General features: G+C 46.4%; 1 protein-coding gene across 12 annotated transcripts in view; it reads left to right on the top strand.

Moving 5' to 3' along the window:
• BEND7 (BEN domain containing 7) overlaps nucleotides 1-14,594 on the top strand; it is an 87,570-nt gene that overhangs the window by 2,349 nt on the left and 70,627 nt on the right. For 10 of the 12 annotated variants that reach the window (XM_025001001.2, XM_025001006.2, XM_025001003.2 and 7 more), the window contains one exon: nucleotides 1,174-1,257. The exons of 1 other annotated variant lie outside the window; for it this stretch is intronic. In XM_025001001.2, the coding sequence (XP_024856769.1) occupies nucleotides 1,174-1,257 (84 nt within the window). Of the gene's footprint in view, nucleotides 1-258; nucleotides 329-1,173; nucleotides 1,258-14,594 lie in introns of those variants that run through there. One more of the 12 variants, XM_059892433.1, reaches the window with a different exon arrangement.

Below are 14,594 nucleotides of genomic sequence, written 5' to 3'. Positions count from 1 at the left end.
AAAAAAGCCTGGCGTAGTTGTACATATTCAAAATATTTGGCTTTGCTTTTTACCCTGTACAGTTTTTTTATCCCCAGCAGGGTTGATTTCTCAGTCATTTGTACTTTAAAAGCACCTCCATTTATGACTGGCCTGTTGGTCTGTCTGATTCATTTTGGAATCTAGGTGGCTTTCTTATTTATGACCTCAGGGAACTTACTTTGTTGTTCAGTTGCTCAGTCGCGTCCAACTCTGTGACCCCATGGACTGCAGCATGCCGGACTTCCCCGTCCTTCCCTATCTCCCGGAGTTTGCTCAAACTCATGGAACTTACTACTTTATCTTAAAAGTGAGATACGTTTTGTAAACCTTGTTCTGGGAGGGCTAAGGCCCCCAAAAGGGAATCACTGTTAAGAAGGATTGTCTAGTTTCTTACTTAAGCAATCCTACTTTTTGGAAACAGTTGCCAAAGTGCAGTAGCCTCTTTAGAGAAGCTTGTAAAATACTGTATTTTAAAGTCTGACTGACATAGCAAGTCTGTCTTTTTCCTTTTTTAAAAAAAAAAATTACGGGTCTGATTTTTCTCTCTGCTCTGCAGGTGCATTTTTAGAACTTAAACGATTGTATGTTGAAGTGTGGTAGCCGAATGCAAGACCCGCTTACTTATTCCAAATTATACTATATTTGAAATAACAAATCAGTATTTTTCATGTGTGCTTGCCTGCAAGCTGCTCAAAGGCTAGGATTTCTCTGGATAAACTAAGAGTACCAGGTAACTCTGAAGCGTACTATCATCTACTCATGCAAATGGGTTGTGGAGATAAATTTGGAATCTTCTCCTGGCCTATGATTGGGCAAGGTTTTTTCTTTTCCTTATAAAAATACTTGTCATTTGGAAGAAAAGAAGCCTGGTATGTAATTGGCATTTGTGGACCAAATTTCCTGTGAAAACTGTGTGATCAAGCAGAGCTGTTTTCTAAAGTCAAAATAATAGTTTCAAGCTTGTGTACTTCTCCAGAGTAAGCAGAGCGGTAGGGATTACCAGGGACTGCAAATTCTGTGATGAACTGAGATCTCAAAAAATTATGAAGTGTAGCTTACACATAATGTATATAATGAGATTCTCGCCTTTCTTGCTTATTCATATCTTGCAGGTCATTAGAATTCTAATTTTTGGCTGTTTTCTCACCCCAGATTATCACCATGAGGTCTATAAGATCTCAGACTTCAGCAGCGATGTTAATGGGGAGGCCAAAGAGACACAACCCATTTTTTTAGGTAGGTTCTTATGTCAATTAATTTCTCAGCAAAACAGTGTGGCCATTTGCAATTAGGGGGAAGGGGGGAAAAGAAAAGATTGTGCCAGAATGGGAAATGTCTGCCACCGCTTAATGTATGACATTCTTTTCAAGACCTTTTATTTTACAGATTGCCAATAGATCCCTTATTAACATGGCTAAGAGTTGTAATTTCAGACATAAATGTTTATTAGTGTCTACACACAGTGCTAATTATCACTCACTCCCGGAGCCAGAAGCTGACCGTGCAGTTTTGTGGCTCTGTGTTCACCCCATTTACATCGCATATTCGCTGGCATGCTTCATTGGCAATAGTTTGTGTAATTGGGGTATTACATCTTTGACATCTGGATAACAGAAATTCAATTTCCAGAAAGCTGCTATTTGTTTGGTTTTTGCTTCCTCCTTGGGTGGGGTAGAGGATTAATATGCTGTCTGATGATAATGTCCCTTCACCACTGTGGCCTGGTTGCTAATCCTGCCATGACAAAATTAAATTAACTCTCCAGCCAAAAAGCAGAAGGAAAAGGAAAGTGTGATGGTCCGTCGAACCATCTCTAGGTAGGACTGGTGATCACGGAGCCACTCCTCGTTCATCCGCCCAGCTCTATGCTCACTTCACACCATGTCAGAGAGGGGAGGCCAGTCTCTGCTCTCACCACCGTCCTTCCTGACCCACCCCAGGGCCAAGTGGAGCAAAGCAGCACCTTGAGGCCATCCGACAAGAGTCACTTCGTGATGGATGAGTAGGTTCCCTAAAATGATGCCGCTCTGTCCACGTGTGGTTTTTAGTACAGAAACTGTACCCAAGGGGCCTTGCCCATCCATGCAGTTTGTTACTTGTGGACCATAAGCCAAAACGGCTTCCCCAGTAGCTCAGCGGGTAAAGAATCCATCTTCAATGCAGGAGACACAAGAGGACAAGTTTGATCCCTGGGTCGGGAAGATCCCCTGGAGAAAGAAATGGCAACCCACTCCAGTATTTTTGCCTGAAAATTCCCATGGACAGAGGAACCAAAAATGAAACAAATTAGGATTTTGCCACTAAGGATGAAGTACCTGTGAGGTCGGAGTGGAGGACAAATCATGGCCCTGGGTCTCCACTGTACCCTTCCCCAACACCTCCTAGAGCCTGGGTGGCAGTGTGAGAGCTGGGTGCCCCATGAGGAAGCAGAAGTGGGAGACAGTCCTGGCAAGAGCCATTGAAAGCAAGGGCCGGAATGGCCATGTCTCTGGGGAGAGTTGATAGGTCATTTAAAAAAAAAATTTTTTTTAATTGGAAGATAATTGCTTTATAGTATTTTATTAATTTCTGCTATGAAAAGTGAAGAAGTGAGTGTTAGCTCAGTTGTAGCTGACTCTTGGTGACCCCAGGGGCTGTAGCTCAGCAGGCTCCTCTGGCCACGGGATTCTCCAGGCAAGAATACTGGAGTGGGTTGCCGTTCCCTACTCCAGGGGATATTCCCAACACAGGGATCGAACCTGGGTCTCTTGCATAGCAGGCAGATTCTTTACCATCTGAGCCACCAGGGAAGTGCAACTACGTAAATCAGCTATAATGTATACATATATTCCCTCCCTCTTGAACCTCCTCCTCCATCCCACCCATCTAGGTCATCACAGAGCAGTGATCTGAGCTCCCGGTGCTATACAGTAGCTTCCCACTAGCTATCTATTTTACACATAGTAGGTCTTTTGGAAGCAAGATGGGTGCTCAGATTCAGGGTACTGCCAGTTAAAACAACAAGGAAGCCAGGCAGTTGAGGGTTCTCTTGATCTTGCTTGAAGGAAGAGAAAGGGCGGGTGGCAAAGGACTGAGAAGTCAAATGGGTACTAAATAGAGCAGGGGTCCCCAACTTCTGGGATCTGAAATGCCTTATGATTTGAGGTAGAGCTGATGTAATAATAATAGAAATAAAGTACCCAATAAATGGAATGCTTTTGAATCATCCTGAAACCATTTCCCCACCCCAGTCCATGGAAAAATTGTCTTCCATGAAACTAGTCCCTGGTGCCAAACAGGTGGGGAACCACTTGGAACAGAGGTAAAACAGGAGGGGAATGACATTTCTTCCACCAGCAAGCACCGAAGGTGTGTGGATCTTTCCATCCAGGCAGAGACTGTGGCTGGGGCCAGCACTGCTCTCAGCACCTGTTTTCTGTTCTGAGGGTCTAGAACCCAAAAGGTTCACAGTCAAGAGAGGTGCTGAGACCCAGGAGGAGAACATTCCTGGACTGTACTCTGTTCAGTTCCTTCCACTTATTCAGAATCCTGTATTTTCAGTTCCCTTACCTCGATCAGTCGGAATTCTGTATCAAAGCACCACTCAATCTAACCATTTGAAAGGAAGAACTTGCCAATTAGTAAAAAGAGGTGCATTTATCATAAAAAAGGAACATCATATCCTTGGTTTAGTTCTTCTCCGACACAGCAGGCTGTTCCCCCTGTCTGCTGGGTACTTGGAGAAGGGTGAGGATGCGATACAGTGGGTGGACTCCGGGTACGAGAGAGTGAAGGATGTAGAGCAAGCAGGCGCCAGTGCTTGGGACTTGGTAAGAGGTAAACTCTCCAAGGGGGAGGCCTCTTGGCTTCATCTTTCCTAGCTCGAGCCCAGGAAGATAAGAGAACATCAGTGCAAGGCCAGGCTTGCGATAAGTTTCTGAGTCGCTGTTGGTCACAGAGGCCTTAGACATCAAGAGACAAAAGATGGAACATTGTGAAAGTGCCTGGGTTATTCTCAGTCTTTTGCTCATTCTGGGGAAAGTGGGATATGGCTTCCATAGAACATTTCTATTTTGTGATCTTCAGGTCAATTTGGAAAAAAACAAAACTGGAAGAGCAAACGATTATGCAAACCTGATTTCTAGAGTAATAGTTACTGATAACGTATGAAACACAGTTCTGTTGTTGATGGTGTTATAAAGTGGACTTTTTTAGGTTATACTTCTTTTTTGCAAATGTCATTCACGTTTGCTTTGTAAATGGCTTGAGTCCACCCGTGATATTACTCATTGTGGTATAGAATTCTGCATGAGGTTGTGACACGCAAGGGAGATTGTTAGCAAAACAGCAGAACTGTTTGACCTGTAACACATTCCTCAAACAGGGCCTTTGGCATGCTGCATGGGATTTTCTGTGTTCAAATGTCCATATGTGTCATATCTGATACTATCTGCACCTGTAAGATTACAGTTCATGTCTCAGGGAAAGAGAGCACTCCAGAATTTGGCAGAGGTTCCCACCTCAAATCAATTTCCCTGGGATATTTTTAGGCTGTTGACTAAGGCAGCATATTCAGCAGGGTAGGATGGCTCAGTGGTGTGAACAACTTGACTGGGAGCTTTTTGAGCATCCCTCCCACATGTTTAACTTGCTGACAGGGTCAGGAGAGATTACCCTGTGGACATGTGCTTTGTCCGGCTGGCCGTGATGGGTTGTTATGAAGATTTGAGTACTATTTTGGAGAAAAACAATTTAATTCCTTTTGATCAATGTAACAGATTTCTCTCTTTTTTTTGAGAATGTATGACAAAGTCAGCACTTTTTTGAAATGGGAGTGGGACTGAGGGCAACCAAAGAAGTGGATAGGACAGGGATCCTGCTCTCAATGATTAAAATCCAGCTGGACAGGGACTTCCCCTGGTGGTCCAGTGGTTAAGTCTCTGTGCTTCCAATGCAGGAGGCCTGGGTTCGATCCCTGGTCAGAGAACTACATCCCACATGCCTCAGTGAAGATTGCGTATGCTGCAACTAACAACTGGTGCAGCCAAAAATATAGAAAATCCAGTTGAACAAATTCAGGACACAGTGAAGGAGCAAAATTCAGTCATCCGAACAACTGCAGTAGTCTGAGCACTTCCTGTGTGCCCAGCATTGAGTCGAGTCCTTGACAAGAAGGATCTCATTTACCCCTCAGAGCAAATCTCTAAGAGTCCTCACTATCCGAGCTTGTAGACAAGACTAGAGGTGTTGGGCTTCCCTTGTGGCTCAGCTGGTAAAGAATCTGCCTGCAATGCGGGAGACTTGGGTTCAGTCCCTAGGTTGGGAAGATCCCCTGGAGAAGGGAAAGTCTACGCACTCCAGTATTCTGGCCTGGAGAATTCCATGGACTCTATAGTCCATGGGGTCGCAAAGGGTCAGACACGACTGAGGGACTTTCACTAGAGGTGTCAGGGAGGCTGCCACAGGTCTCCCAAGGGGCAGGTGCCATCACTGGGACCTCACCAGTCTGTGTGAGCTGGGAACACCCCACAGCACAGCATGTGTGTGTGTGTTAAATGACAGACGTTAGCCTTTAGGGCAAAAGCTGAGCTAGAAGGAAAGGATCACAATGCGGGTGGGTTGGAGAGTGCTGGAAAGGCGACACTGTGACCTTGGGGAGGGTTTGAATAGGCAGGGGAGCTGGAGAAGATTCCAGGTGGGAGAGGTGATGGGAGCCTCAGAAGAGAGCTGAGTATCACTATAATCAGACTCTAAGTGAGGGTTGCGCTCTGTAGTTTGGACAGTACTGGCCCAGCTGTCATGATTTTTTTTTTTGGCTGCACTAGGTCTTAGTTGTGGCAGCTGAGGTCTTCGATCTTTGTTGCAACATGCGGGATGCGAACTCTTAGTTTCACCATGTGGGATCTTAGTCCCTGACTAGGGATCGAACCCAGCCCCCCTGCATTGGGAGCACAGAGTGTTAATCACTGGACACCAGGGAGGTCCACATCCCCTGATTTTTTTTTTTGTTTGTTTTGGGCTGCCGTGGGTGTGGGCTTTCTCTAATTTTGGCAGGCGGGGGTTACTCTGTAGTTGTGGTGCATGGGGTTCTCACTGTGGTGCTTCTTTTGATACAGAGCATAGGCTCTACAGTGCTGGCTCAGCAGTTGTGGCTTGTGGGCTCAGTTGCCCCGTGGCATGTGGGATCTTCTTGGACCAGGGATCAAACCCATGTCCCCTGCATTGGCAGGTGAATTCTTAACCACTGAACCACCAGGGAAGTTCAATCTCATGACTTTTACAACGGACCTGTGTGTAGCCTGGGTGGATGTCATTATTCCCATTGCCCAGAGGAAGAAACTGAAGCTCAGAGTTAAGTGACTTGCTCATAAGTAGCAGATCCTGGACTAAACCCAGGACTCCTCTCCCAAGGTCTTTCCCTCTGCCTGGTTGAGCCGGGCAAATCCAGGGATCATTGGAGAGACCTCAGCCAGCATCGGGGCACTTTTAGGAAGTATTTTAATGCAAGAATGAATTTATTATCCATAACAGTAGCAAACATTTTGGAAAATCTTTTTATATCTAGATTTTGTCCTAGGTTTAGTATTATAGTAGATGTGAAACATGTCTTTTCAGGTGTCTGGTCCCATTCATTTGTTTAGTCAGATCCGGTTATATGCTGTGCTGGCTGTTCTCTTTAATGTTGAGTCTGTGAAACAGCTTTCGGAAGACGAAGCTCAAGGTGCAGTAGGCCGAGCTGAGCAAGCAGGGTTGAGATCTCTGATGTTTTGAATCTTTCAATGACTTTCTTGACGACAGCCAGCCCTTTCAGGGTCCCCCGAATCTCGTCGAAGAGTCTCCTGAAGTTAGGAATCCAGCCAACCAGAGTAGTTTCATTCATCAAGTTGTCTGGGCGCCAGGTACCACGCTAAGAACTTTGCTTTGGGAGTTTTTTTGGGGGTAGGGGGGAGGGAGTCACACCTTAAGGCTTGTGGGATCTTAGTTCCCCAACCAGGAATTGAACCCAGGGCCACAGCAGTGAAAGTCCTGACCACCATGGAAGTCCCCATGTGGAGAACTTTGCATGTTATCCCATTAATTGTCCCTCAAAAGTATTATTATTCCCACTTTGAGAAATTTGAGGTTTTCATGGAGTAACTCAGTGACAGAACCAGGATCCAAACCAGGGTCTGTTGTCTCCAAAACTCTCTTATCCACGTGGTAAGCTTGTTGAAATGAACTCCCATGGGTACAAAGTTTGGAGGGGAGCAGAGCAGCCAGGAGCAGGTGGAGGATGTCCCGAACACCTGTCCCATGTCACACCTCCTCTGCTGGCCTCTGCAGAACGGTCAGGGTGCCCTCAGCACCGTGGAAAAGCCTCTGGTCCAGATGGTTTTGGAGAATTCCTACAGCACTGATGCTATGTCTGGTTCTACTGTGGGTCCAGAAATGGTTTCAAAAACAAGAGCAAGCAAAGTCCAATCTGAGAGCCTCTTGAGGAGCCTTAAGGACTGGTGGCTTCTTTGAACATAAGTGCTCATAAGTACCTGCGCTTATGTGGCTGTGGGTGCAGGCTTAGTCGTCCTTGGAGAGGACTCACTTTATTGCCTGAAGTTTGAGAGCTTTTGCTGCTAGGCTGTCTCATACTTCCACTAATCACTGAGTTAATACTACAACCCCTCCAGAAGGTAGGTGTTACATCCCTTAGATGAATACAAATGGGAAGCTGACCTCAGAGATGACAGCGACTTGCCCAAAGTCACACAGGAATTAGTAGCTGACTAGGCTTTAAAATTGGATCCTTTGACATCTCATTCTGTCCTCTTTTCCCTGTGCCGGAGCTGCCTCCCCATCCCCGCCTTCCTCTCACAAAAGCTGATCTTAACATGTAATTCATCATCTTACCCCATGCTCAGACACTTAACTGTCTTCTCATGGATTCTAGGGTCAAGTTGAAACCCCTTAACTTAGTGTTTATCCAGTATATCCAGTGTATCCAATCTGCCCCTAATCTCCATCTCCATCTTCATCTTCGATGTAACTCACCTCCCTGGGCCCCACTACCCCCCCCCCACCCCTAGCAAAGTAGGATTTCAGGTGAGAAAGGGGGCCCCACCGGAGGTAGAAGGAACGGCGTGGCCAAAAGCTTGGTAGAGGGGAAGCCCGGGACCTATTTGGGAAGAAAGAGACTCAGGTTTGTTTAATGTCTACTGTGGTCGGTGAAGCCTTGGTTTGAATCTCAGGTTAACAGTTCAGCACACCTTGGACAGACTCGTGAGGGTTTTCTCTTCTATAATGAAATGCTGATGGAGATCCTAATCTCTCATCCAGTGCCCCTACAGCACACAACACATCCTTTGCGGTGAAACACATTTTCAAACTAGAAAACACTGCATTTGTTTTTGTCCCCGTTTTCTCCGAATTAGAGGTTATCTTTTCTTCTGGGCACCTCAGCACTGAATAGGAATACCGCTCTCCTGCAGCATTTACCACAGACTGCCTATAGTAGTTCCTTGTTTTGTACGCGGCTTTTCTGTGCTTCATGTCACCCTGAACACCCATGTTGACTCTGGTTGTTTTTAACCCACCTCTGCTCCTGTGCATTGGAGGGTCAGAGAAAGTGGGACCTGAACTCTTTTTTGAATCCTTTAGAGCAGGGGTCCCCAACCTCTGGGCCGTGCACTGGCACCTCTTGTCGGACCAGCGGGGTGGCGTTAGATTACAAAGCAAGTGCACAGTAAACTTAATACCCTTGAATCATCCCAAAGCCCATGCCCTGCCCCCCCCCGGTCCATGGAAGAGTCATCTTCCACCAAAAAGGTCCCTGGTGCCAAGAAGGTTGGGGACCACTGCTTTAGAAACAAATCACTTAGCACAGTGATTTGTTTGAATGCAGTAAGTACCCCACATGATGGGTACTCAAATCCATGTTATCTCCGTGCGTGAGTATACTGGACACTGATACAGTTGTGTAGGACTCTGAAGATGTGCTTTAAAATACAGCACCCTCCTCATATTTTAGAGATGGTTAGTGAACCCACTCCAGTACTCTTTCCAGTACTCTTGCCTGGAAAATCCCATGGACGGAGGAGCCTGGTGGGCTGCCATCTATGGGGTCGCATAGAGTCGGACACGACTGAAGCGACTTAGCAGCCACAGCAGCAGTGAGCCAAAGACACGTCTCATTTAACCAAAGAAGCTTTGGTCGTGTACTAAACTAGCATAGAAATTGGGGGTTTCTGATGTTGATGGGTGAGAGACAACTTGAAACCTAATTTTTTATTTTTCAAATCTAGTAAAGACAAAAAAAGGAGGGGCACTCACATACGAAAGCAACGACGTGTTGAAAACCCAAATTGAAAAATAACATGTTTTGCTGGCTCTGTAATTCACCGCGATCTTGGCAGAACTTTACAAAGGGGCTGAAGATGGTCCTGCCCTGTTCGTAAGCCCATGTTTACAACCAACTGGTTCTCGGGCTCCACTTGGAGCAGGTTTTCCTACCTGCATTTAAGAAAATCCATGCATCAGATGGCAACAGACCCTGGAACTGTCCCATTTGGATCCCCCGTCCCCACCCCCGATGTGTGCGTCTACACACACCTCTTTCTGTTTCTCCTAAAAGCTCGGGGTGGTTCAGCGACCGCCCTGTGAGTGAAACTTGTGGGGTTATAAGAGTTGGCTTTGCCCCCACCGATCACCACCACATCGCTAGAACAAATCTTCACAAGGGACAGACTCTAAGGAGGTGTCTTAACAGTTTAGCCTCCCTGGTTCCCATGGGAATATGGATTTTTTTCCTTTTGGAGGAAAAGAGTATGGTCATTCATAAGGGGAAAAAAGACTGGGGAACAGTGTGTTTCGCATCTCAAAGTTAAAAATAGACCTAGGACATTTACGCAGCACGTCTGTTATTCTTAACAGTATTGGAGAGAACACTACCTGCAAAGGAAGGTTATGCAGTAGCAGGACGCTTGCAGGGACCCATGGTAATTGATGCAGGGGCGCCTGGAGGGCCCTTGGAGGATCGCACTCTCCCCAGCCCCCAGCTGAACCTCCTATTGTCTCTGGCTCAAAGATCAGGACTCAGAAGACAGATTAAGACCCCACAGGAACTACCACCTGCCTGCCTTAGGCTGATTCCTGAGACAGCTCTTCCCACTTCCTATGCTTCAGCCACTCCAAACCACTTTCCACTCCTGCAGCCGCCTCGCTTCCCCTCTTTACTTCCTGCACTGACCACCTCCTCTGCTTGCGACCCTGCACCTGCACCATGCTCCCTCTTCTGTGCTTGGCTAGCTCTTATCCCTGAAGACTCCAAGTTGACGTTGCTTCTTCCAGGCAGTCTTCTTTGATTCCCCCCTCCCATCTCCTTCCACACCATTTCTACCAAAGTGAAGGCACTGCCAGTTTAATTCTCTCTCTCTCTCTTCCTGTGTCCCCACTTCGCAGCACCATGCTGGGCACATTACAAACATCCAAGGATGCTCAGTGAATCAGCGAGGAGCTCCACTTCAAATTAAAAATAGTGAGATCAGCTACTCTGAAGCTTTATCATTCACCTCTTTTACCTCCAAGCTCCCATCTTGGCTTCACAAGATGAAAATCTACGTGTCCGTCTCAGGAGTTACCTGGACCTCACATGTCAGGAGTAAAATACCCAACGGAACAGTTACTTTTCCTTTTTTGAAAATAATCATTTTTAAAGTAATTAATTCCATTTGTTTTAAAATTTCTGATTGTGCTGGGTCTTCATTGCTGTGCGCATGCCTTCTCTAGTTGCAGAGAGCTGGGCTACTCTTTGTTGGGTTGGTGCATGGACTTCCCTTGTTGTGGAGCTCAAGGCATGAGGGCTCAGTAGTTGTGGTTCACAGGCACTAGAGTGCTGACTCCGTAGTTGCTACGCACAGGCTTAGCTGCTCTGAGGCATGTGGAATATTCCGGGACAGGGAATCGAAGCTGTGTTCTGTGCATTGGCAGGTGGATTCTTACCCACTGTACTACCAGGGAAGTCCACGGTTACTTTTCATTACACGTTTTTTCCTTTCCTATTAAGTTAATAGCTGGCCCCCTTTTAAAGTTGAACTCAAGACTAGGATGCCCTTGTGTGTGTTCCTGCCCCTGCCCCAGGGTCTTGCAGACTTAGACCCCACCGTGTGAAGGTATCCCTGAAATATTGCAGTACTGTGGCGCTGATCCCTGCCTGCCATCACGTCTACTTAACTGCCTTGTCTGTGAGATCTCTGTTGACTCTCGAGTCTCAGCTTGAATTCCTGCAGGGCAAGACTTTGAGCTTCCTGTTCCTAGGGCACAATACCTGGCGACAAGTAGACTCTGGGTTGCTAATTTTGGATAAATGAGTACCATGTTAAAACATGTTGAAATGTACTTTGCCTCCAGTTATCAGCTGATCCGAGTGGGATGGTTTGTTAAGCCGAGCAGGTTTTCTTGGGCAGGACTGCCTTACACTTTGAAGGAGGTTAGGATCGCACCCTCTGGATGTTAGCATCATAAATACACATGCAGGTCGAGAGCTTCCCACTCGGTCATTGTGACCATCAGCCTCCAGCACATGTGAGCCAGAGTGTGGTCCTTAGCATGCCAGGGTTGTGGGGTTCTTTAGCTTTTTAAAAAATGGTTTTTGGCTGTGCTGGGCTTAGGTTCCTGTACACGGTTTTCTCTAGTTGTGGCGAGCGGGGGCTACTCTCTTCTTGCGGTGTGTGGTCTTCTCATTGCGGTGGCTTCTCTTGCTGTGGAGCCCGGCACTCACATGCATGGGCTTCAGTAGTTGCGGCTCATGGGCTTGTGTGCCCTGGAGCATGTGGAATCTTCCCGGACACAGGGATTGAACCTGTGTCCCCTGCATTGGCAGGCCAATTCTCAACCACTGGACCATCAGGGAAGTCCAGGTCCTTTAGCTTTGAGTGGGGAAAAAGCCTGGATGCCCTTCCTTCACCATTCTCTCTCAGATGCCCTGAGAGAGGGGGGACAACAAAGACAGAGGCTGTGATGGACTGACTCAGCTGCATCACCATTCCGAGAAGGGAGAGATCAAAGGGCACATTCCGTTCATGGTCAGGTTACTGCACCTCCTTTCCACACGATGGACGGCTAACTGCGTATGTATCTGAGCATATATTTTAAAACCGGGAAGAAGTTTAGACAGGTTTTCTTTCAAGATTCCAGACAGTATCCTGGTAAATAAGAATTCATAAAATTGTTTTCTTAGTATTGCATTTTTTTCCCCCAGCATGTACAAATATATAGTGTGTTCTCTGAATTCTAAGGGTTTACAATGTTTTGTTTTTTTTTTTTTTAACTTGGAAATCAAATTTTACATCTGAAAGGTTAATGGAGAAAACTAATTATGCTATCTGGTAACCAAATGTGTGATGGGACATTTGTCTCTGTAATTAACAGCAAGGAGCTTTTATAGTTTCATAAAATCGAATGCTACATCGAGTATTCCGTGAGCATTTGTTTGGATGAGGTGTCCAAAACAGAGATGTTTATGGACGATATAAAGTTGAACTGAGATGGAATGCAGGTGTCTGCTGTGCATCTCGCAGAATTTCTCATTGTTGAAATGGAAGCCAGAAGATTAATAACTTGACTTTGTCATGATAAAATAAGTAATGTGTTCTTGGAACAGTGGTGCGGCACATAAGTTACTCGGTAATTCCAAGAATTTATTCTGTTCCAGGAATAATATCCCGAACAATTTATTTTTTACAGAAAAAGTTGATGCAACATAATAGCCTCTGAAGTTGCTTGTGTGGCTAATGGAATTATATCTCAAATGTGACTTTACGCCCACGTATAAGATGTAAAGAACCCCACAAAAATGCAAGGTTAAGGCACACCTTGAAAGTAAAGAGTCAGGAGGTGCACGAGTAAAGGTTCTTCTGTGAACATTAACTCATTCTCCTCGCACATATATAATTTTTTCAATTACTAGCAAGACTTTAATGGGTACCTTAATAAGCGCCGTGTGAAATATAGCGGTGCCGTCGTTGCTGCAGGAGTGGGAGCTTGAGGTGTCCCTGTGAACTGTTTAACTCCTCCTGTGAGAGGCAGGGACATGGACCCAGACCTAATCCATCTTCCTCTGATTTCCTTTGGTCATTTTGGGCAACTCAAGTCTTTGACGTAGACCATTTTTAAAGTCTTTATTCACTTTGTTGCAACATTGCTTTTGTTTCAGGTTCTGGTTTTTTGGCTGCAAGGCATGTAGGATCTTAGCTCCCCGTCCAGGGATGGAACCATCACCCCCCCACCCCACCCCACCACCACCTCCTGCATTGGAAGGTCCCCCAGGGAAGCCCCTATCTCGTTTGTTTTGGTGGGCGCTGGGGGCGCAGATTTCTTGTCTGTTGTCCTGGGTGAACTGGGAAGAGGCAGAGAATGAGACATGTTCCCCTGGGAAGCTTTTGTAGGAAGACACTGTCAACTGTAGGGCTTCCCTGATAGCTCAGTTGGTAAAGAATCTGCCTGCAATGCAGGAGACCCTGATCCCATTCCTGGGTTGGGAAGATCCTCTGGAGAAGGGATAGGCTACCCACTCCAGTATTCTTGGGCTTCCCTACTGGCTCAGCTGGTAAAGAATCTGCCTGCAATGCAGAAGACCTGGGTTCGATCCCTGGGTTGGGAAGATTCCCTGGAGAAGGGAAAGGCTACCCACTCCAGTATTCTGGCCTGGAGAATTCCATGGACATAGAGTCCATGGGGTTGCAAAGAGTCGGACATGACGGAGCGACTTTCACTTTCAGGCACCAAGTAGCCTCATCTGGCCAAACCCACGCACCCCACGGAAACGAGGAGAACTTCTGTTACAGATGTCAGTTTATGCCTTGTACATCAGTGGTGTTTGGGGGTTGTTTTTTTTCCCCTCCCAGCTTTCCTCAACAATAGCTTCAGCATATCTGATTCTAGAATTAACCATTTCTGTACCCATTGGTAGGTCTTTATTGAGCAGCCCTTGGTGCCAGGCTGGGAGATTTGACAGCCCATAGATTGTGATAGAAAGACAGAGCCAGGGGACCTCACCTGGAGGGTGAAGGGAGGTGACCCTTGAGAAGAGGACATTTAAGCAAAGAAGAACCTAAAGAATAAGTATAAGGTGGGACTGAGGCTGTGAGACAGTAAGGAAGTGAGAGCTTGTCCCAGGAGCCAAAGACCCTCCTTAGAGTAATTCTTTTTTTCTTTTATTAAAAAACATTTTTTTTTTTTTGGCCATGAAAATGGCATGTGGGATCTTAGTTCCCTGACCAGGGTTTGAGCCTGCTGCCCTCTGCACTGGAAGAACGAAGTGTTAGCCACTGGACTGCCAGGGAAGTCCCTGAAGACCTTCCATAGAGCTGAAATGGGGAGCCCTCTGGCCATCCAGTATAGTCACTGATGGGGTTTGGATTCAACTGTCCTGAAGTTAGGCCTGGTTTTTTTAAAGCTATCCATGTGATTCTAATGTGTATCAGACACAAGAGCCACCGCCTAGAACAGGGGGAGATGTGGCCAGAGCCAAGGCTGGAGAAGCCCCCAGTGCGAGAGCTGGGGCCCATCACCTCCCACTGAGGCAGGTCACTTGACAAGGTCTGCATTTCCGAAAGATCACCCTG

This window comes from Bos taurus, chromosome 13 (assembly GCF_002263795.3).
Source record: "Bos taurus isolate L1 Dominette 01449 registration number 42190680 breed Hereford chromosome 13, ARS-UCD2.0, whole genome shotgun sequence".
In the NCBI taxonomy this organism is placed as follows: Eukaryota; Metazoa; Chordata; class Mammalia; order Artiodactyla; family Bovidae; genus Bos; species Bos taurus.
Note: the sequence above shows the minus strand (reverse complement) of the source record. Positions and strands in the feature narration are given on the sequence as shown.